The sequence below is a fragment of the Motacilla alba genome, chromosome 3 (assembly GCF_015832195.1).
Source record: "Motacilla alba alba isolate MOTALB_02 chromosome 3, Motacilla_alba_V1.0_pri, whole genome shotgun sequence".
Classification (NCBI taxonomy): Eukaryota; Metazoa; Chordata; class Aves; order Passeriformes; family Motacillidae; genus Motacilla; species Motacilla alba.
In genome coordinates, this window is record NC_052018.1 from 31,437,786 (window position 1) to 31,457,877 (window position 20,092).

The 20,092-nt window shown below is 37.3% G+C and overlaps 1 protein-coding gene across 5 annotated transcripts in view; it reads right to left on the reverse strand.

The window, feature by feature from the left end:
* Positions 1-9,563: 9,563 nt before the first annotated feature.
* The window catches only part of COL12A1 (collagen type XII alpha 1 chain), a 100,463-nt gene continuing 89,934 nt past the window's right edge, over positions 9,564-20,092 (reverse strand). For 3 of the 5 annotated variants that reach the window (XM_038130680.1, XM_038130681.1, XM_038130685.1), the window contains 6 exons: positions 17,126-17,161; positions 16,962-17,028; positions 15,343-15,531; positions 14,249-14,317; positions 13,008-13,178; positions 9,564-10,658 (listed from right to left, as the gene is read on the reverse strand). In XM_038130680.1, the coding sequence (XP_037986608.1) occupies positions 10,477-10,658; positions 13,008-13,178; positions 14,249-14,317; positions 15,343-15,531; positions 16,962-17,028; positions 17,126-17,161 (714 nt within the window). In that variant the 3' untranslated portion in view covers positions 9,564-10,476. The other 2 variants (XM_038130682.1, XM_038130683.1) reach the window with 2 other exon arrangements.

Below are 20,092 nucleotides of genomic sequence, written 5' to 3' on the forward strand. Positions count from 1 at the left end.
ATGTGCAGCTTGTGTCTTGCTTCTTAGGAAAGATGGATGGATATTTTTAATATGAAAGACACAATTCTTTTATCTATTGTATTTCTCCTTGGAGTGTTTTCTTGTTTCTACACTAATAATTGCCCACAGGAAAATTATTCTGCATTTTGCTTTTGTATGTAACATATTTAGCTAAGAATTATTTTCCCAGTCTTGGGCTTGATAAAGTTCAACAGGAACTGAAGTTTTGTATCCCAAAACATAAAGTAGGCATGGGATCCCCACCACAGAGCACTTGCTATGCAGTTTCTGTCTAAATGTCCTGGTTGGCTAATCAGGGGGGAAAAGATTTTAGCAAAAAGCTTCATAGTTTACTCTTAGCTCTCCACCTCTCTGCAAGAAGGCACCTCCTCATGCCTCATGGAGAGCACTGGGTGACTGCAAAGCACAGTTTCGTGATGTAAAGGGAGTGAGTTTACTGTAGCTATGGATGGCAAGTAAACTAACAACTAACAAGTGCTCTATGTGCATGTTCATGGAAACCTCACAATGAGTTCTATGATGGAAGGCATTCTTGAAAACGTGACCACTTCATTTAAATTAAGGCTGCATAGAGGCATGTGTTAACCCAACCTGCATCTGAAGATCGGGAGTTACAAGTCACCTCCCATTCAGAAGTTACTTAGATGTATTAATGTGGTACTAGATCTCATCAAAAACTGCTATCATACTCTGCCATCATCAGATCTTGCTAGCTGGGGCTCAGCACCATGACAGCACAGCTGAACAGGCTTCCTCAGAAAGACAGTTCATGTCTGAAACCAGACTATAACCAGTCCCAGTGCCAAACAGAAGCTGAACTTTCTGGGACAAAAAAACCCTAACTTAACTCAGGGTACTGAGACCTATTGCAAATCTGGGCATCATTCATGGAATTCCATGCTGATTCATTTCCAATGAGTTTATTAAAGGCAAAACTCAATTGGTTTGGAAGGAACTTGTTCTTTCTCCAGTGGCATTTCCACCACACTGAGATGTGGGTTTTCCCACAGTACAATGCACAATGCTACTAATGTTACAGGATAACCATAGTCCAATGTAATGTGCCAAAAAACTGCATTCTAAGTGAAAAGTGTTGGTTGTAAATTTTGGCTGCCAAAGCTGAATCGATTCATTCAGCTTTAGAAATATGTATCCTTTTGCAGTAATCTGTGTAGGTGTGCAACCTGGGGAAAGACTAGCAAGAGTAAGATCCAGTACAGCTTAGAAAGGAAGGTGAATTTTAAACTGGAACAAAATGCCATACAATATTGGTATAAAAGTAAGATCTTCCCAGCTGCTGTAGCCGGACCATTCTTAAAACTGCAAAAGCAAAATCAGTTGTAAATGAGAAATATGTATATAAGACATATATATATATACATATATAACCTTTGAATCACAAAACACATTTTATTGTAATTATCATAATTTATCATAATGATCATAATTTATCATTCTATTCACTCTGTTTACACAGAATGCAAAGCAAGGGGAAAACAAAAAAAATTACATGTGAAATATAAACTATTTGGATCTTCTGGGGTTCTAAAAGCACAGTTGACTACACTTTTTTAATTTACTGTGTAGTGGAATGTAGGTATCATAGAAGTATTCTTCCAAAAATAAAAATATCTTAATGAAAGTTATGGTGTTGTAAGTTACCACAAAACCAATGATTTATATTCTGACCTTCATACATTTTTGAAGCCTTGCAATACATGCACAAAGTCTGACAAAGACAGTTGACAGGTAAGAAAAATAAGGGAGATCTGCCTTTTTTGATCACTTCTAGGTAAGACCTATACCTTGATCTGAAATGAAACTATTCTTGCATATGTCCATCCAGAGGGGTTTATACCTCTCCAGCATTTCTCAGTTCAGCCTGAACACCACCATCTTGTGAGACCATCTTAGAAGTGCTTTTAAGAAGGAATGAATAATATATTTTGGTTTTGAGATCTCAAGAACTCTTCATTTACTCCAATATGCAAGATGGATCTATTAAAATACATTATGTTACTATGGAGAAAATAAGAAAAACTCTTCTTGTGATACCTAATCATATGTGTATATATATATCTACATATACACACATACACACACACATATATATGTAGCTGTAGCATTACCCATTCACCTCTGAATTAGAGACATATAATGATTCAGAACTAAGAAAATAATTTTTCTTCATGTAAAAGAGAAATTTAAAATTATAAGTTGCAAGTCTGAGTAATGCATTTCGATTGAGTAGGAGACATCAAAAATGGACTGAGTCACACAGCTGAATGACTAAGGTTGTTAAAGAAAATCTTTATTTCAGAAAATCAGTAATTTCACTCCTGACACAGTCAGTGTTTGGCTGAAAGATTTATCATTTATGTCTCCTTTTAATGTCTTTCCATTTAGAGGCTAATTTCAATGAGAATTGGCTAAAATATCTATTTATAAAACCTGCCTGTGACTCTTATCCATTCTACATTTCTAGGACTATTTCTGTATACTGGTACAAAAGGCAGGATATAGCTGTCATTCACATTTCTAACATATTCCCTTTTGAAAAAATATCAATCACAGTCTGCTTCCAATTACTGTATTTTTAGAATATGCAGAAATTGTGCCTGTGTATTGTCTGCCAGAAAGGGATGGTGAGTACATTTATTTTATAGCATAGGCCTCTTACTTCTATTTTTATATTTCTGTAGATCATCAGCTACAATCTTCACCATGTTTTCCCAGTAAGTCTCAATTAATCACAGCACAGAGCAATGCCTTAAATATTATCAAGAGGATTTGTGAGCAAAACTGTAGGTTTTCTTAAATTTTACTTCTACTTCAGTGTCTGTAATTCAAGTATTTTATGTGCAATATCTCAGTTCCTAATTTATTCCATTTCTCTGTATCCAGCAGAGGCCTTATTTTCATCTTTATTTAGTGACAAAAGTCACTCTCTTCCATCCCTCCAGCAAGACTCTGCTGTGCTGAGTCATGTTCCAATGTCAACAACCACTGTCCCTCCTAGTACACCTTCAGCCTTAGTAGGAGCAGACCATACAAATCTGTCCTAAGGGAGAGGTTTTGTACAGTTTTACCATCCAACCCAGGGAAGGAATAGTCCCAGTGACAACCATTTAAGGATTTCCCAAACTAAATATTGTTACAACACTGCATGAGCAGAAAATAGTAGAAAACCTCACAATGAGTTCTTAGATGGAAGGCTAAGCTTGACTGCTGAGCTTGACTGTCCTTTCCAAACAAACATGGGGACCTCTCCACCCTCCTGTGCTCCAGGATGCCATTTCAGCCCAGCCTGGGGCAATCAGCCCCTGCCCCAGCACTGTTGTGAATCATGAAAACACTTTAATTTCATACCACTGTCTAAGGAAAGCTTTTGATCTTTACTATACATTTAAACATCTTTCTCTACAATTGTCTTAAAGCTTCCTATTTCACTAGGAAATTTCTTGCTTCCTTTGTAGGGAAGCAAGTGCCATAAAAGGGAGACACATCTTTCAGACTGGACAGAAACTGGACAGATATAGGAAATGTTTGGTGCTGTTTTGACTTTTGTTGCTACTGAAAAGAGATCAGTTCAGGAGACTGAGAAATATAACTGCAGGACACTACCTTAGAAGATGTACTGGCTGGGATTTTACAATCTACAGGCATTTTCTGTGAAATGTACTGTACACAAGGGCATTGCCAAATAACAACAGAGAGTATTCATGGTATTCTGAGGAACTGCCAAAGAAAACAAGCCAGCAGATTACCCTTTATTTGATGTTATGCTGACATTTTTCACATGAACAGGGTTTCTGGAACTGAAAATTAAAGGATGAACATCTAAGAATGGATTCTGGGCCAGGATTCCTGCTTTCTATTCAAAGCTCGGTTATGGTTTTATATTTTGCTTATTTACCCATAATGCAAAATAATGTAAAGATTAAAGGCCATTGCAATTAAAAGACTCTTCTTTTCCACTGTTTTGCAGTGCACCAAAAAAGTATTTTTGTTCCTTGGAATTGCATAGAAGTAATAGATTTGGGTTAAAATCATGTCTTGAACCATCTCACTTCATAGTTCACAACTGTGTAAAGCTACTTATAAGAAAATAATATAATCTACCCAGAAGACTTCCCACTTGTTAATCTATCACAACAGGAGTATAAAATCTGGAAGAGGTCTAACAGTTCAAAAAGATACAGGGAGACTTGGAAAGACCAATACTTTTAAAAGTGTCAGCTATAAGAAACCCTAAAACTCGGTGTCCAATCCCCTGCTTTGGAGTTCTGGATGCAAGATGGGTAATAGCAAAATGCAAGTCACATGGAGTACATGATTCAGGAGCCCTAGAGACTTTCTTAATCTTTTGTCCATATACTGCCAGAAAAATATCAAGTGCTTGGAATAGCAGGAAGGCAAAGGGAGTGGAAGAGAGCACAAAGATTCCTTCTTGTCGGACTTTACTTTGCCAGGCTAAACAAGCCCAACTCCTGCAATCAGCAGGTGCTCCAGGCCCTGGACCCCTTGGTGCTCCTCAGATGAACTAGCTGAACATGCCCTTATCCTTCACATTTCCAAGAGCTAAACAGGCAGGAGGCCTTTAAAGTGGGGAACAGCACACAAGCCTCAGGAAGGAAAGAGGAAGAAGGGAAGGAACACTGTGCCAGGCACAACATGTTGGCATAACATGAGACACAAAAATGCTCCTGTGCAATGTACAGTGATTTTAATTACTTTGCTCTGTTCATTGTCGTGAACAGAACCCAAAGCTGCAAACATTGAATAAAGTGTTGCAATTTTCCAGTAGAGGTTGCTATGAGGCATAAACATCTGGGCACTAAAACTGATAAACGTCCCAGTTTTTTTTTCAGTTTGGCAGCTGCAAAACCAGTATTACTCAAGGTATTTATCAGTTTTATATACTTCTGCTTATCCCAGACAAGAATACTTTTTTTCATAATGCTGGAGCTCTGTTTCTTGCTCAGAGACCAATAATTCTGGTGAGGTTCATGACAGTAGGCCCTGGATATGTTCCCTCTCTAATGGAAAAAGACACAGCTTTTGTTTTCTTCTTTCTGGTATTTCCTGTACATCTGAAGGTTTTCTTCTTTCATTACAGATGAAGGAAGAAAATACATCTCCTTCAGTATTTTTAACTTCAGAATTTTACGGGACAACACACTCTGAAAATGAGAAACAGAAATGTTTTATTTCTTCTCTGTCCCATTTTCATTGATTTGTTCAATATTTAATATTACAGAAATAATCTTTGCAGTGACTTGGAAGGTAACTCAAGGCTGGTAAAAGAAGCCACGTTATTAGGGCGATATTGCTTCTGAAACTCAGAGATCAATGGGTGTCTCAAAGTAAGCACCCAGAAATGTCATGTTCTTAGAACTTTAGGAACTCTTGAAAATCCAGTGAGTAGCTTGCATCAGCCCAGGAAGTAATAAATACGAGCTTCACAAAGAAAATCTACAGTGGTAATGGAATAAAAACCTCAAGACACCCTGGACTCCCTACAGAGGAATGATGGACGGGGGAGTCAAACTGCGCACAAAACAATTCTTTGCAAGCAGCTCAGAAACAAACAGGAGTGCTCAAGGATGAAGAAATTCATAACCACAAAGCTGACACATAAATGAAACTGAGACCAGTGCTTGTGTGACAGCTTAATACAGTCTTGCTGTATTTCCTCATCAAAAAGCAAATCTCTGATTACTAAGGGCTTTCTAAATCTCCAAGCTTAGGGAACAGATTTGTTCACTCAAAGCAGGAGTAAAAATTAAACCTCACTACATTTGGTGGAAAAAAAAATAGTTGATCATACAAGAGAATTTCCCAATCACTCTCAGAGGTGTAACTGTCACAATTAGCTCAATGATTACACAAAATAGCAAAACCAAAAAGGTGCAAATGTATTAAGCATAAATCAATGAAAACACAACTGAGCTTTTTTTTTTTTTCAGATGCCGAGAGTGTATCAGCACTAAAATCGCTGTTGTATTATATTTTTTTTAGCTAAGTGTCATCTCAGAAATATTCAGATCTGGAGAAGCATTCAAGGGAATTTCTTTTAATCCTCAAGTCCTTTTCCAGAACGTGAAAGTGATCTCGTAAGCATTCTTTAACTAGTCAAGGCAAAACTGTGAGGCCTTCTGCAGGATATTGACGGTAATAAACCCTTTACTAGAAGCTGTGTTTTCTTGAGGTCTATAAGCTATATAAGGTATGATCTTTTTACTTTGAAGACCAGAAATACAAACACCTTCGTATCAGTAGGTTCAATGGTACATCAAAAATAAAATTATACACAAGGTGTTTATTCTTATTTAAAAACTGACATGAAAACAGCTACTATTCTCACAATGCATCATCTTCCCAAATTTTTTTCCCATTCATAACTGCAGTCCAAAATGCCAACACATTATTTCATTTCTTAACAGCAAGGGACAACCTCAAGGATTACATACCTTCTTTAATGTGCTTTCCACAGGAGAATATATTTTTGAAACTTACTAATAAGAATTATTGCCTTTAAGATCTACAAAGTTTGATCAATGTATCAGTAATATATGTATTTTAATTTATTTTTACTACAAAGAGAGGCCTTCACGGCAACAAAGATCAACTGCTTGTGTTGTTTTTCAAACCCTTTTTGTCTGGCCAAATCAGTTATTTTCCATGTATCTTCTTTTAGAAGTCTCTCTGTGCAGTCAGCACTAGGGAATTCCACAGATTACTGCAACACCACACCAAAAGTAAAAATGAAGGGCAGCACTGTTACATCCTTTCCTTTGCTCCATTTTTGCCCACTATTGCAGAGAGATTTCAGCAGAGATGCATTACCACGATATTTAGCCTCTGTAAAGCAGTAGCATTGGGTATTTTTTCAGTTTGGCTATCCATGCTATCAGAGATGCAAAGCACTTGCTCTCTGAGCATGGGGCTTGTGGAACAAAGACTGTCTTCATTAAGCTCCTCTCTGCAAACACGGCATCACAAAATGACAGAGTCACAGAATGGGCAAGTTTCAAAGGGATCACAGTGGGTCATGTGGTCCAACCTCCCTGCTCAAACAGGGTCATCCTGGAGCGTATGGCACAGAACTGTATCCAGATGTTTTTTGAATATGTCCAGTGAGGGAGTCTCCACACCCTCTCTGGGAAATCTGTTCCAGTGTTCAGTCATTCACAAGTAAAGAAGTCCTTCCTCATATTCAGATGGAACTTCCTGTACAGGAGTTTTTGCCCATTGCCTCTTGTCCTGTTGCTTGGCGCCACTGAGCAGAGCCTGGAAATATCCCCTTGGCACCCTCCCTTCAGGTACTTACAGACTTTGATGAGCTGCCCTCTCAGTCCTCTCTTCTCGAGGCTGAACAGGCTCACTCCCTCAGTCTATCAAGCACTTCATACTGACTGCAAGCAAGCAGCAGCCCTTTCCCACCTGCTTGTTTGTATCCTCAGCTTTTGCCAAAATGAAGGGAAATGTGTATGCAATTAAAATTCTCCTTTCAAGCAATTTCTTTCTTTCGAACTGCCAGACTATGTAAATGGCTCAGTTGTATATGAAATATTCAGGAACTGAAATTTGTTTGTATTTGCATTGAATCTGTATTTTTCCAGGATTTCTTTGGCTCGCCTTTGCAACAACTTTCCTAGAAGTGTCATCAGTAGCCCCTACCACCTCCTTAGTGCCATTTCCCTGATAATTCCTGGAAATAAATTTTCTTCTTTGTTGGCCTCAAACAGTAAACACTAGTTTATAAGCTGCCCAAACATCTAAGGTATTTTCGTCATATTCTGGATGGCCCAGTGAAAGTTCTTTTTGTTTCAAAATGTCAAATAGGTGAAAGAAGTGTTAACCAGCTTTGGGAATTATGAGAATTTTTAAATGAAACATAAACACTTATCAGCAGTTATCTGAAGTACACAGATGGTCACAACTCATACTTTGCAATTCTGTAGGGAGCACACAACCTAGAGCTTACATCTACCCTACAGATCTGTGAGCAGAAGTTTGTCATTAAAAATGTATTGACTACAAATAAGCTCAGGTTTTATTTAATGTTTTAATATTTCAGGCCACCAGATAATCAAATAGTGGCATCTCTATTAGGATTGATATCAAATAAAGAGCACAAAAAATACAAGGCATCCTTGTCAGGCATTTGGTGTATTTTTTGAAGAAATAAAAAATAATTTAAAATATATGCTTCCAAAAAAGGTAAAATTTTCTGTTTAAAGGACAGAAAGGAATCTTTTAAATGAAGACATGGGCATCTAGTGAAATTTGTCGTAGAGACAATGCCTGAAACAGACAGATGCAAGATCAATGCAAGATGTCATTATTTTTAAATATAATTCAGATAAACCTTTTAATCACTTCTCCAAATTTCTACCAGTATCTTTTTATTTTACTGCCTGACACAAGCCTATCTTTATTGTACATGAAACGGCAGAATGTGTTTTTTGATACTCAACTCTGAGCACTTATAAAAAAGCATAAAGAATTAATAGCTTTGATTCTCCTTCCTCAATTCAACCCAGAATTAGTCTCTTGAAGACTAAAAGACATGTGGATGCAATCAGGATCACTCTTTGAAATGCCATTTGTTTGTATTTCATTTCACTGATAACAAGTCGGGCAGTCTAAGGAGTTGTGTAATTTCCATTTGTGGACACTAACATTTTCCATGCAGCTCCCAGTGCAGATTCAGTGATCAGGAAGCCAGCCTGCATATCTAGCTTCACTTCTGCGACAGATGTCTTGCATGATGAGAAACATAGCTCCAGTTTTCCCAGTTATGTTAAAAGGCTTTGCTCCAGATCCTATGGCAAAAGCTATTTCTACTTATCAAGAGGACAGTGGAGATACCATGTAAAAGAAGGATCACCATAGTCCATTCTTTCCTCCTCAGCAAGTGACTCTCCTGGCCCACTGTTGTTCTCTCCTAAATCACTCTTATCACCCTCTGCAGGTAGAGCTCCATCACAGCCACCACTGCGGTCAGAGCTTGTGTGAATACAGATGACCTCCCATGGAGGGAGGAGTCACCTCTCCTGCAGTCCCGGAAGGATGGAACTCGGCAGACACCACACCCCACTTCCTCAAGCAAACTATTTGCTGATGTCAGTGCTGCCACAATGCTCACAGCTCATCGGCACTTAGAGGCTGTGTAGCTCTAGGCACTCTCTGCAGTTCCAGTAGCTCCTCAGGTGGAAAGCCTCTCCCTGCAGCAGCCATCCACCAGAAATCCCCCAAAAGACAGCAATTAATCCTCACAGTCGATATAATTTTCCTCACCAAAAGCCTTGCAGACTGAATTTCCTAAAAATTATTCATACCTCAGCTAGAGGAGGCATCTATCTCCTGCTTTCATCCCACCACCTCTAGCCACCACAGTCCAAATATCTATTAAATTATTCCCATTCTTATTGATTTCTGATACCTGGCATTTCCAGATTATTGAGTATATAACACTAATACAATACAAATACATCAGTCCCACAATGCCTTTCAAAAAATGAATAGACACATACATTTTCAGTAGTTTTATTGAAAAATGCCTCTTTCATTTCAGAAATAAATAATATAAGGCAGTGAAATTCACAATTTGCAGTTAAAATATAAAAGCAGCAATTCTATATCCATAGTCTTGCAAACAATTTCCAACTGCTTTTGGTAACTAAGAAACATTGTATTCTGAAAAAAAAATCCATACTAAATATACAACATAAACATGCAATTCCATCTCTGCAGGAGTGACTGCAATTTGGCATAAATGTAACTGTGTCTACAAACAAGGAGATTTCAGGCATTATTAAACTGTATCCAGCTGATACAATGATTTCAGCTACTTAATGTTTGTGGTGTTTAGAGGACATGTATAAGAGCAGTACATGCTCTTCAGAATAGAAGAAAATTACAATGATACTGGAAGGAGAGGGAAATTTTTGGTTCTTTTTAACTAGATATTGCAGACCTGTGATCTGACTGAACTGAAAACATGCATTTGAAAAAGAAGAAAAATGTAGAGCTAAAGCAGACAGTCCTTAGAAAACTTGCCACAGCTCTGTGGTTATTTTTGTTTTGGTTTTTTGGTTTTCTTTTTTTTTTAATACATTTGTTTTTACATTACTTCGATGAAAAGGCAGCACTGGGATAACTGAATGCACACCTTATTCTGTATGCAACCACTATAAGCAACAGTATTTTACAAGCGTTTCCAGAGCAACATGAAGTGTTTGGGTACACATATTGCTATCCCCACATAAGCGAGATACAAAACAGGGGTGCGTCTGATATGAAAAGACCAGAAAGCCACATTGCAAAAGGAATGATGCACTCTCCCTGTGTGTATCTGCAAATGCAAGCACAGCAAAAAAAAAAAAAAAAAACAAACAAAAAAACCACCAACCAATAAAAAACCCCAAAACAAGACACACATATCTTTTACGGTTTTGTTTTTGCATTTCTTGAGAGTGATCTTTTCCAGCGCATGTGCTCAGGGTATTCTGGTGAATGCATTTCAACTCCATAGTCCTCATATTCGTCCTCTCTCCTTTCTGACTCCATAGGTACTATAAAGGGTTCACCTTCAGGCTGATAGGGTCCACTTTCAGGCACGTATGGTTCTGGTTGAAAATAGTTGTCCGATTGAACATAATAGTTATCGCATGTCTTTGAATCCACATATGCAATGAAAGTTAGTCTGTCTACATAATGTTAGTTCAACCTTATTTTCATATAATAAATACATAAATAATTATTTCACTGGGGGTACTTCTCAGTTTTGCTCATGAATGCTTTTTTAGCAGTAAAATAATAAAAGGTTTTAAATTCATCTTGAAAGGCTTTGTATTTATAATACACAAAACAGTGCAGAAAGAGTCATAAATTAGGCAAGGGACAAATCATGGTAAAACTATTGAAAAAAAAACCAAACAAAACCAAGAAAATCAAATAAAATTACTATTTTACAGCTACTTCAGTAAATCTAAGCATTGGGCTTTATTTTAAACTACATAATTAATAGAAGACATGGAGCAGGTAAAATGAAGAGATGGGTTTGGCGTATGCTAATTTTCTCTGAGAATGGGAAAGTAAGTGTAGACATAGCTATCACCAGCGGCAATATACAGTACATGTCATTTTGTCGTGCTGTTCCTCGTAACAAACCGAGTTACAGCTGGTGCTTCAGGAACACCAAAAACTACAGCAAAACAGAAGAAAAATTATTATAAAACTTTGGTATTTATAACTGCAGTTACAGATCCAACAAGATTACACATAGAAAAAGGTATATGCCCCAATTCAGACATGTTGGTAACAAGCAACAGACAGGTAGGTTTCTTAAGTTGTCAAAGATGTTATTCTGGCATACAGCAAGCAGCAGCAGGCTTTTATGCAAAAGTATCACGTAGAGTTGTTAACAGATTTTAGTGGATACAGTCCCATACAAATCATCTACAAGCCAAAATTAGTTTACTATTTACATCAGTTATTTCTCATTTTCCAGGTTAAATCTGTCTCTCTTCTAATGGCATTACCTTCGCTGGTTAGTAGTTTTACAAGCCTCCTTTGCCACTGAGGTTTTTGGTGGTCTAGGTCTTTTTTTAAAAGAAAAACTGTCTATTTTATTATTGAAACACAATGGGCTTAATGAATTGACGTAACTGTCCTTTATCTCATTCATGAGTTGTGTTAGTAAAAGTATCTCCCCGTTCTATGAGGTCAACATGGTTCAAGAACCATATCCGTGGTGAAATATCCATACGGACTCATTTTCTAATAAGCACGTGCGCAAACATCTCAGAAACAGGATTTTCATGTATTCAAACTGTAAGCAGCACTGGCGACTTAGAAAATGTGTTAGCCGAAACCTGAAACAGGTCAAAGATGATGTTAGTCTTTTAAAAAGTCCATCTGATGTGCAAAAACATACTTTCATCCAACTAAATACATTACAGTTAAGTCTTAGGCATATATTTATATATGTATACATAGCTGCTTGCTAGAAAGAACACTGCTGAATCACACACACAATTTTCTTTATTTTTCATTTAAATAAGAATTTTTTGTGAGATGTGCACAACCACCTGGCTCTTTAAACCAGTATCAATCTGCAAGTGTGTACATATATATATATATATATTTTCTTTTCTTCTTTTCATGGATACATGCACAATTACACTAACAGCAAACCACATCCAATAGCAGTATCACATACACTAATTTTGAGATCTGGCAAGCCATTCATATTAATTTGTTAACAATACTGTGGTCCTGCAGGATCCCTATGTTAAAATATATTAGAATCTTTCCAGTCAAAAATTGGTGGTCACTGTGACCCTTCATTTTGGTTCTAGAAGCAGCCTACTGCTTTGAGCAACATCACAAAGTGGAAGGCTTATATGACTCAGGGCTAATCAGAGACTCCATGGCATTTAACTTGGTAGATATTGTAGGACAGCAGTGCTTTTCAGTTGTCTGCACTGTTATTAAGAAACGGATTTCCTTTGTGGAAAATTTTTATTTCAGGAATCAATTTTGTATAAATCCTAACATGGATTGACTTGGCTCAAAAAGAGACACGTGGAAACTGCCAACCACAGCATTCCTTTTATTTTTCAAGAGAAACATGGAGAATTCAACCTTGTTCTGAAGACGATTGGAAGGGGTGGTGATAGAGGGGGAAAAAAGAAGAGAAGAAAACGGTCACTTAAATCCTATGAGCAACACTACCAGCTAGTAACCAGCTACATTAAATTAAAAAAAAAAAAAACCAAAAAACAAGACTATAATATTTACTCACTACTTCCTATTTAAAACAAATCATGCATAACATCAAGTAATCCTAGACCAAAGTGTAAATGGCTGCTCATACACTTGAACATTAGCCTGCTCACTGACCCATCTCCTCCTGACTCACTGTGCTCAGATTAGTAGGACTGTCTCCTGTAAAGCAGTTGTTCATAACCTACCTGGGAATCCTTGGCCATTGTAAGGGATGCTAGCACACTGGGATGAATCACAATATCCTGGTGGCCCTGGGGGACCCCGAATGCCCGCATTTCCAGGACGGCCTGGTGGCCCTGGTGGTCCTCGTGATCCTGTGGAGCCTGGTGGACCGGTTCTAGATTCTCCTTGTGGACCTAATTTTAGAATTGAGAGGTTGGAATGTTGTTTTTTTTTTTTTTAAGAGACATCTTGATGAAACAGCTGACAATACTTCTGTCTAGACTACACAGCCCAGGCTGTCTTTGGTGAGAAAGCACTCACACTCTGCTGCTGTATGGGGGTCAACAGAAAGAAATACAAAAGAAATCTAGGAATGTGACTCATCATGAGTTGCTTCCCTGTGTGTGGCTTATTTAAGTATTTATTCTTAGAAACTAATTTAGTAAGGTTTGAGCCAAGTAAGAAAGGTCAATGTATTCTCTGGTTAATTTCCCCTTTGTGTAAGATATGATGACCTCAAGGGAAACTACTAGATTAGACAAGCACACTGGATTTCTATTAAAATATAGGAGTACATCAATTATACTGCCCAGTAGCCCCAGGATAGATGAGGTAATGTTATTTTTGGAACCAGTCTTATTATGGTTAGCAGAAAAGTAAAGCTTCAAGTAACTGGGGTTACAATTTGCTGCAAGCATATTATGGTTCCTGTAATGAAAAGCCATTTTAGCCTAGTAAACTACAAGCAGAAACAAGTGATGCAGCTGAGTTATGCTATGGCATAAACAAAATTTCACAACACAAAACCCAAAACTAATAATCAAATAATCTGTATCTATTATCCGGTAATTCTTCATTTGGGAGTATTTTGTAGTCTAGCAAGTAAAAAAAAAAAAAAAACAAAAAAAACCAAAAAACCTACACACTACAAAAGTATCATCTGATAAGACTTATGAAAAATATCTGTCAACTATTTGGACAATGTATTTTCATGAAACACATTTTCACATTAATAAGCATGCCAGATTACTAAAGTAAAAGATGAAGATAAACACCTGTTAGCCATGTCCAAAAATTTCCAATTTCCCTACATTGATATTTTTGTGGTGATTTCCTACAAATTTATTAGAGTAAACTCTAGTATATGTCAAAAATATGAAGTGGGCAAAGGGCATTCATTCACCATATCAAGTCTGGTTCTCTATGAAGAAATATTTGCTTTTCTCCTACTTTTTTGTAATCTGATTGAACAAAAAATATTTACCAGGTGGTCCTGGCAAACCTCGTGGTCCTTGAGATCCAGTCCCTCTTTCACCTTTCTCTCCAGGGATTCCTACAGAATAATAAAAAGGCAATGAAAATCAAAGAAAGAAACCACATTAGCAGTTATTTCTTCACGCTCTCTCACCGACATTAATATTTACTTCCCATGATTTAATACAACAAGAGTGGTTAAAATTTATGGTCTGCAGATGTTCAAATGTGAATTTGCAAAAATAATTTGGATATAAATATAGTAACCCAAGAATAAAACAGGATGTAGATGTAACTTAGCATGAATAAGCTCTCTCGAACATAGAAAAGTTTTGAGAGACTGAAGCACCATAGAATCTTTTTATCTTAAACTACAATCAGAAAGGTATTTTCTGTCTTGCCTACTTCTGCTATAAAGGATGGTTTACACTCTCTTAGGAACAGTTATAATGAAAAAAGTTCAAGAAATTCTTCTGAATTCCTTGATTTATTCCTAGCATTTTTAAGAGTGTATAAAATATATCCTAGAAAACATAGCACCGAGTCTATGCTATAGTGGAGTAGTGGAAGTAAGCAAAGGCCACAAAAGAGTACACTACAGACATCCCATGTGATTGCAGTGATCCAAGATAGATGTAAAGTAGGTTTACCCATATGTTTACTTTCAGTTCAGCTGCTTCTCTCCCTCAGATTATTGTAAAGAGCTAATGATCGATTTGTGTTGATCTAATTCTTTAAAGTCCTAAATTTTCTCTCTGAATCAGTGTTCTACTTTGCAAGGAGTTGTCTTACTCCAAACAGCCTTTCAAGATGCAGCTGTATAGTGCCAGAAGAGATCTGAGAGCATTTGCTTTCCTGGGATATTATGTGGAAGTCTCAGACTGCAGCCAAAATGTTATACCAATTTGTACTTCATGAAACTGAGCAAGAGAGAGACAAGAAAGCACTGATCTAGTTAACCTTGTCCTTCAGTACACCAGCGTCCCTCAGGCAATCCAACTGGCCTAGCAGGGCTCCCTAGTCTGACGTGGTAAAGGGAGCAGACTGCTCCTCTGGCAGCCTCTGCACTGTGTCCACACTACAGCTGCCTTGGAATTTATTCACCTCTTTCACCAGGTGGTCCTTGAACCCCAGGAGGTCCTGGGAATCCTGGTCTTCCTCCAGGTCCAGGTTCTCCTCTTGTCCCAGCAGCTCCTGGGGGACCAGGCGGACCTGGTGGCCCTGGCTGGTTTCGGTTTGAATAATAATCATTCGGGATTTGATTCAGCATTTGATTGAACCGGCTCATCTGACCTTCAAAAGAAAATAAAAATGTGAAATGAGTGAAAATCTTTTATCAGAGTGGGATGGAATAAAATATTATCTCTCTTAATTAAATCCTATTCTTGTTTCTATTAAATAAATTAGTACAGATTAATTAGAAAGACATAAGATGAATGTCCGATAAGAAAGCTGAACATAAATGGAGGAGGGAGTGGGTCAGGGAGGAAAGGTAAGGGAGCTTCTAGAAGCCGATGACATAAAACAATTATCATAGAACTATTAAAATCAAAAAGAGGCAATTTTTTACAATACTCTTGCCCTTGGAGTTCTATTTCGAGGTTGTTTTTACTCTGAAGAACAGAAAGGATTTGCTCCACTTCTAAAACTGAAGTATCACATTTCTCTGTACTTTCAGACCTCTGCAGCTACCACAGGCAATATAAATTATTTATGCATAGAGTTAACAGCACAGTCGATGAAGTCATTTTCTTAAGCCTGTAGGATGCACAGGCTTGTACCTATACACCTTCTACATGTGGGCAAATTTCATTTCCAAAAAAAGATTTATGAACAAAAGCAACACCATTTTGAAGCTATGCAGGAAGGAAGCCTTAATGAAGAGACACATCTGATTAGTATAATGTGTCAGTACTAGCATAACACTGAAGAAAGAGATCAGCTGAACACGAAAAAAATAAGGCAGGGATGCTCTAAGAAATGTTAAAAGATCTTGGACATGATATCCTTATTCATAAACCTAACACATTCGCAAATGTACTTTACTTGTTCTGTGATGGCTAACTAATAGAAATGTTTTTATTAGCAGCCATCACAGACATTTCAAAGGACATACTGTCCTCCTCCTTGTACACAGGCACTCCTAAAGATCCAAAAGGTGTATCTGTTTTCCTCAGTTAGAACTTAACCTTGTAAAAGATACAATATTAAAAAACAGTTTGCCTTTGTCTTTCTGGGCAGGTCTACTGATAGCAAAAGCAGTGATTCAAGATCAGAGAGAAAGCCTCTGTAAAGAGCAACTTCATGGGCTGCAGAGCTGCACTATGTGGCAGTAGAGGACTGAAATTAAATCTGAAGTCCTTTTCCAAATAAATATTGTTTCTACTAGCATAGCACCACTGATTCTGTGCACAGTGTTTAACCAGCACTCATCTGTCTTTCCCTGCTGGCAAAGTACCTGCAGTAAGCATCCTTTTTCTCACTGATTCCTTTCTCTTGAAGATAAGACATGTTTAATGAGAAAATATATACTGATTTTATTGCAAAAAACTGCTGCTACATTTTTTCCACCAAATAATTTGCATTGGACAGCTATCAGATTGTCAAGCACTTGCTGGGCTCTGTGGCAAGTATCTGTCACTTCAAATTTAAATCATTGTTTCATCTTTTTAAGAAAGTAGTTAATTACTTGTAAGGGATATAAAACAAGCAACACTGTTTACCATTTATCAGTTGTTCACAAACTTGTCTTGCAACTGCTCGCATCATGTTTTGAGAAGCAATATCACCCTAAATAATCAAATCCAAAACAAGTATTTCATTAGCACTTTGTACTTTTAAAGACATAGCAAAATTATGAGAAGAATTTACTTTTAAGAAGACTTACTCTGTCACCTTTTTCTCCCTTCATTCCAGGTGCGCCCTAAAATAAATAAGTAAAAATTAAGCAACTGAAGGATTATGTTATTTCACCCCAACTATAAGTTTGAGCTGTGTAATTCTAGAAAAAGTTTTGATTCCTTCAAGAAGAAAGATCTAGTTCTCCTTGGTCTCATTTCAGAGATGCTAAAACAGGTGCCAGAAAAAAGTGGAGAAACAATGATCTTTTGTCTGTCATCAAACACACTAATCGATAGAGAAGAAAAAGATCTGAAGGAAAAATTCAAAGTAGGATCAAAAAATTGATGTATTCTGACACTTGGATCTCACTGTCAACTTCAAAGTTGAATTTCTAGCATCATATTTGTGTAAATGATTAATGGTCTTCTATGAGTCATACATGATGGTTTAATTTTAAGACAACTTATTACAGAAGGTATGTTAGGAAGAACAACATACGTTAGGAAGAATAACATACATAAGGAAAGGTAGCTGTCTTGTTGAATCCATATAAAAAGGATTCTATATTAAGTGAAATAGAGTTATGCAGAGATGACACATAACATGGAGAGGGTACTTATTCTATTTATAATGACAGCTTCCCTCTTAATTCTCAACCATTTCTAGTCTTTAAAATGTCTCATAGAAGTCCTAGTTTGAGCTCCTTTATAATTAATAACATTTGTCAACTTTTCGCTAGCAGCACTTTCCATTTGCCTTTGAATAGCTTACTGGTTGTGGGATTTTCAGTTTTCAAGAGTACTATGAAAGTAGCAAACCCAGGAGGACTGATTCTAATTTTTATGTATGTATGTGTATGTGAAAAACACTGGGAATAATGGTGGGGTAGCATGAGTTCACATGTATTTTGATTTCTAGCCTAAATTACTACTTGAACATAAGGCATATTTCAAAGGTGAAAGACCACTTTGCTCATCTGCTGCTCTGCATGGCTCTCCACATAGTAATACACACATCCTGAGTGTTACTGCTTTTTGCAGTGTAGTATTTCTTTAAGAAATCTATTTATCACCATTAACAAAGCAAAGGCCAAGTGTGGGCTGCAGCTGTTTCTCATAACATTCCTACAGTACCCGCAATTAATTTCAACAACATGAAACACCAAATCATTCCACTGAGGTCACAACAGACACCTCTTGAATGTGGTGACACTGTTTCACAGACTTCTGTCGAGGGCTTGGGCGGACAAACACCCTTGGGGTATGTCAGGGTGTGAGCTTAGTGTGGTCTCTGAGCTTCTCTGCTGCAGAGTTGCACACACCTACCCCATGACATGCCACTGAAAATATGAGACAGTTCATCCATCACCAAGTTAAGCAGTTGTCGTATGGTACATTTGTATCATGAATAACAGATAGTTTTTGCAAAATTAATTGCACAGACTCAAATGAAAGATTTAGAATGGTGACACCATAAATGTGCCATTGGAATAAATTATGCCACCAATAAGGCAGCTGCTAATATGTATAAAATATACTCATGAAGCTGATGAATATCCTTTCCCTTCTGTCCTTTGCTTTTCATCAATATTTTTCTTACTCTGTGAAGTCCACGGGGAAATGCTTGTCTTTTAGTTTTAGCTTATTACAGCCATATGCTGAAACAGACTATGGACTTGTAAATGCCATACCATAAATAAATGGTAACAACTAAAACCATCAGGAAAATATAACATTTCTGTCTGTCATTCTCCAATAATTAACACTGTGGTAAATGATGATGTATTGAAACTCTAAAAAACCTTAATTTGATTCACAAATAAACAGATATTAACATCTCCTTCATAAATTATTGCATGTACCTGAAATATTCATTGAACAGAACTGTAGGTTTTTAATTGCACTAGTCTATTATATGAAAATCTGTTGCGGGAAAATGGTAAAGAAACTATTCATGCTTCTCTTTCTGTTTGAAACTGTCCAAATTTTCTATTTCCGGCAAGTGTATCCCTTTGAAATTATCTGCTGTGTATGTATTTATAATACATTCTTGTTTTATTCTCATTCTTTCTATGGCTTTCATAGTAAGACCTTCTACCAGAAGCAAATCATACGGTACATCTTTTGTGTATTCACTAGGTAAGGGGAGAGGAAGGAGGCAAGGCAGGGCAAGACATGCCAACGAGGTCCCCCAGCTAGGAAAAAGCTAATGTCATGTACGGTCAATTTTAAAATTCATTGAAATAAAATGAGCCTCATTCCTCAATTTGTGACCTTGCAAACACACACTGATTCAGTCTTGTGGCTGGAAGTCTAGAGCCTATTTGGAACTAACTTTAAAATTTGAAGATTAGAGGCTGACTGGCCATGTTAACAATAAAGTGCATTTTCCACCTGGATATTTTAGAAACAAATTTTCAAAAAAAGTAATTACAACTGCAATTACTGAGTTACTATTTGCATCTTCCTCCCTCTTGGTTATATGTCACTTAAATTTTCTTTTAATAGACAAAAAAGTGCAGTTTAGCCTACTGCTTGACAGCATTTTGAGAAACAGCAGCTGCTGCTGGCATTCTGTTTTGTTGCTATCCTGCAGTGAGGGAGTCACTTGGGGTCAGTGCAAGGAAAAGCTGGTTTATGCTGCATGTGGGATTTTTCTGAGCTGTGGGATGAAGGCTGGGGCCGCAGCATAGTTCTACTGCTGAAGGAGGACAAAACAAAGGAAGTTTTGCTATTTTTACTTTTAAAGATAATGCACTCAATTGTTTTTTCCCAAAAGAATGTTCGCTTCCCTCAAGAACCACCAGGTCATTGCTCCCAAAGCAGCTCCTTTTTGAGACTTCTTCTAGGACATCTGCATAGATGGATGCAAGAGCAGGGAACACATGGCATCAGAGAATGCAGACTTCTCAAAACCTGCATGTAACTCACAACAGACTTGGACTACCCTTGGAAGGTTTTCACAGTTTATTTGGTCCTGGAGCCATCAGTTTAATAGCACCTTGCTTATTAAA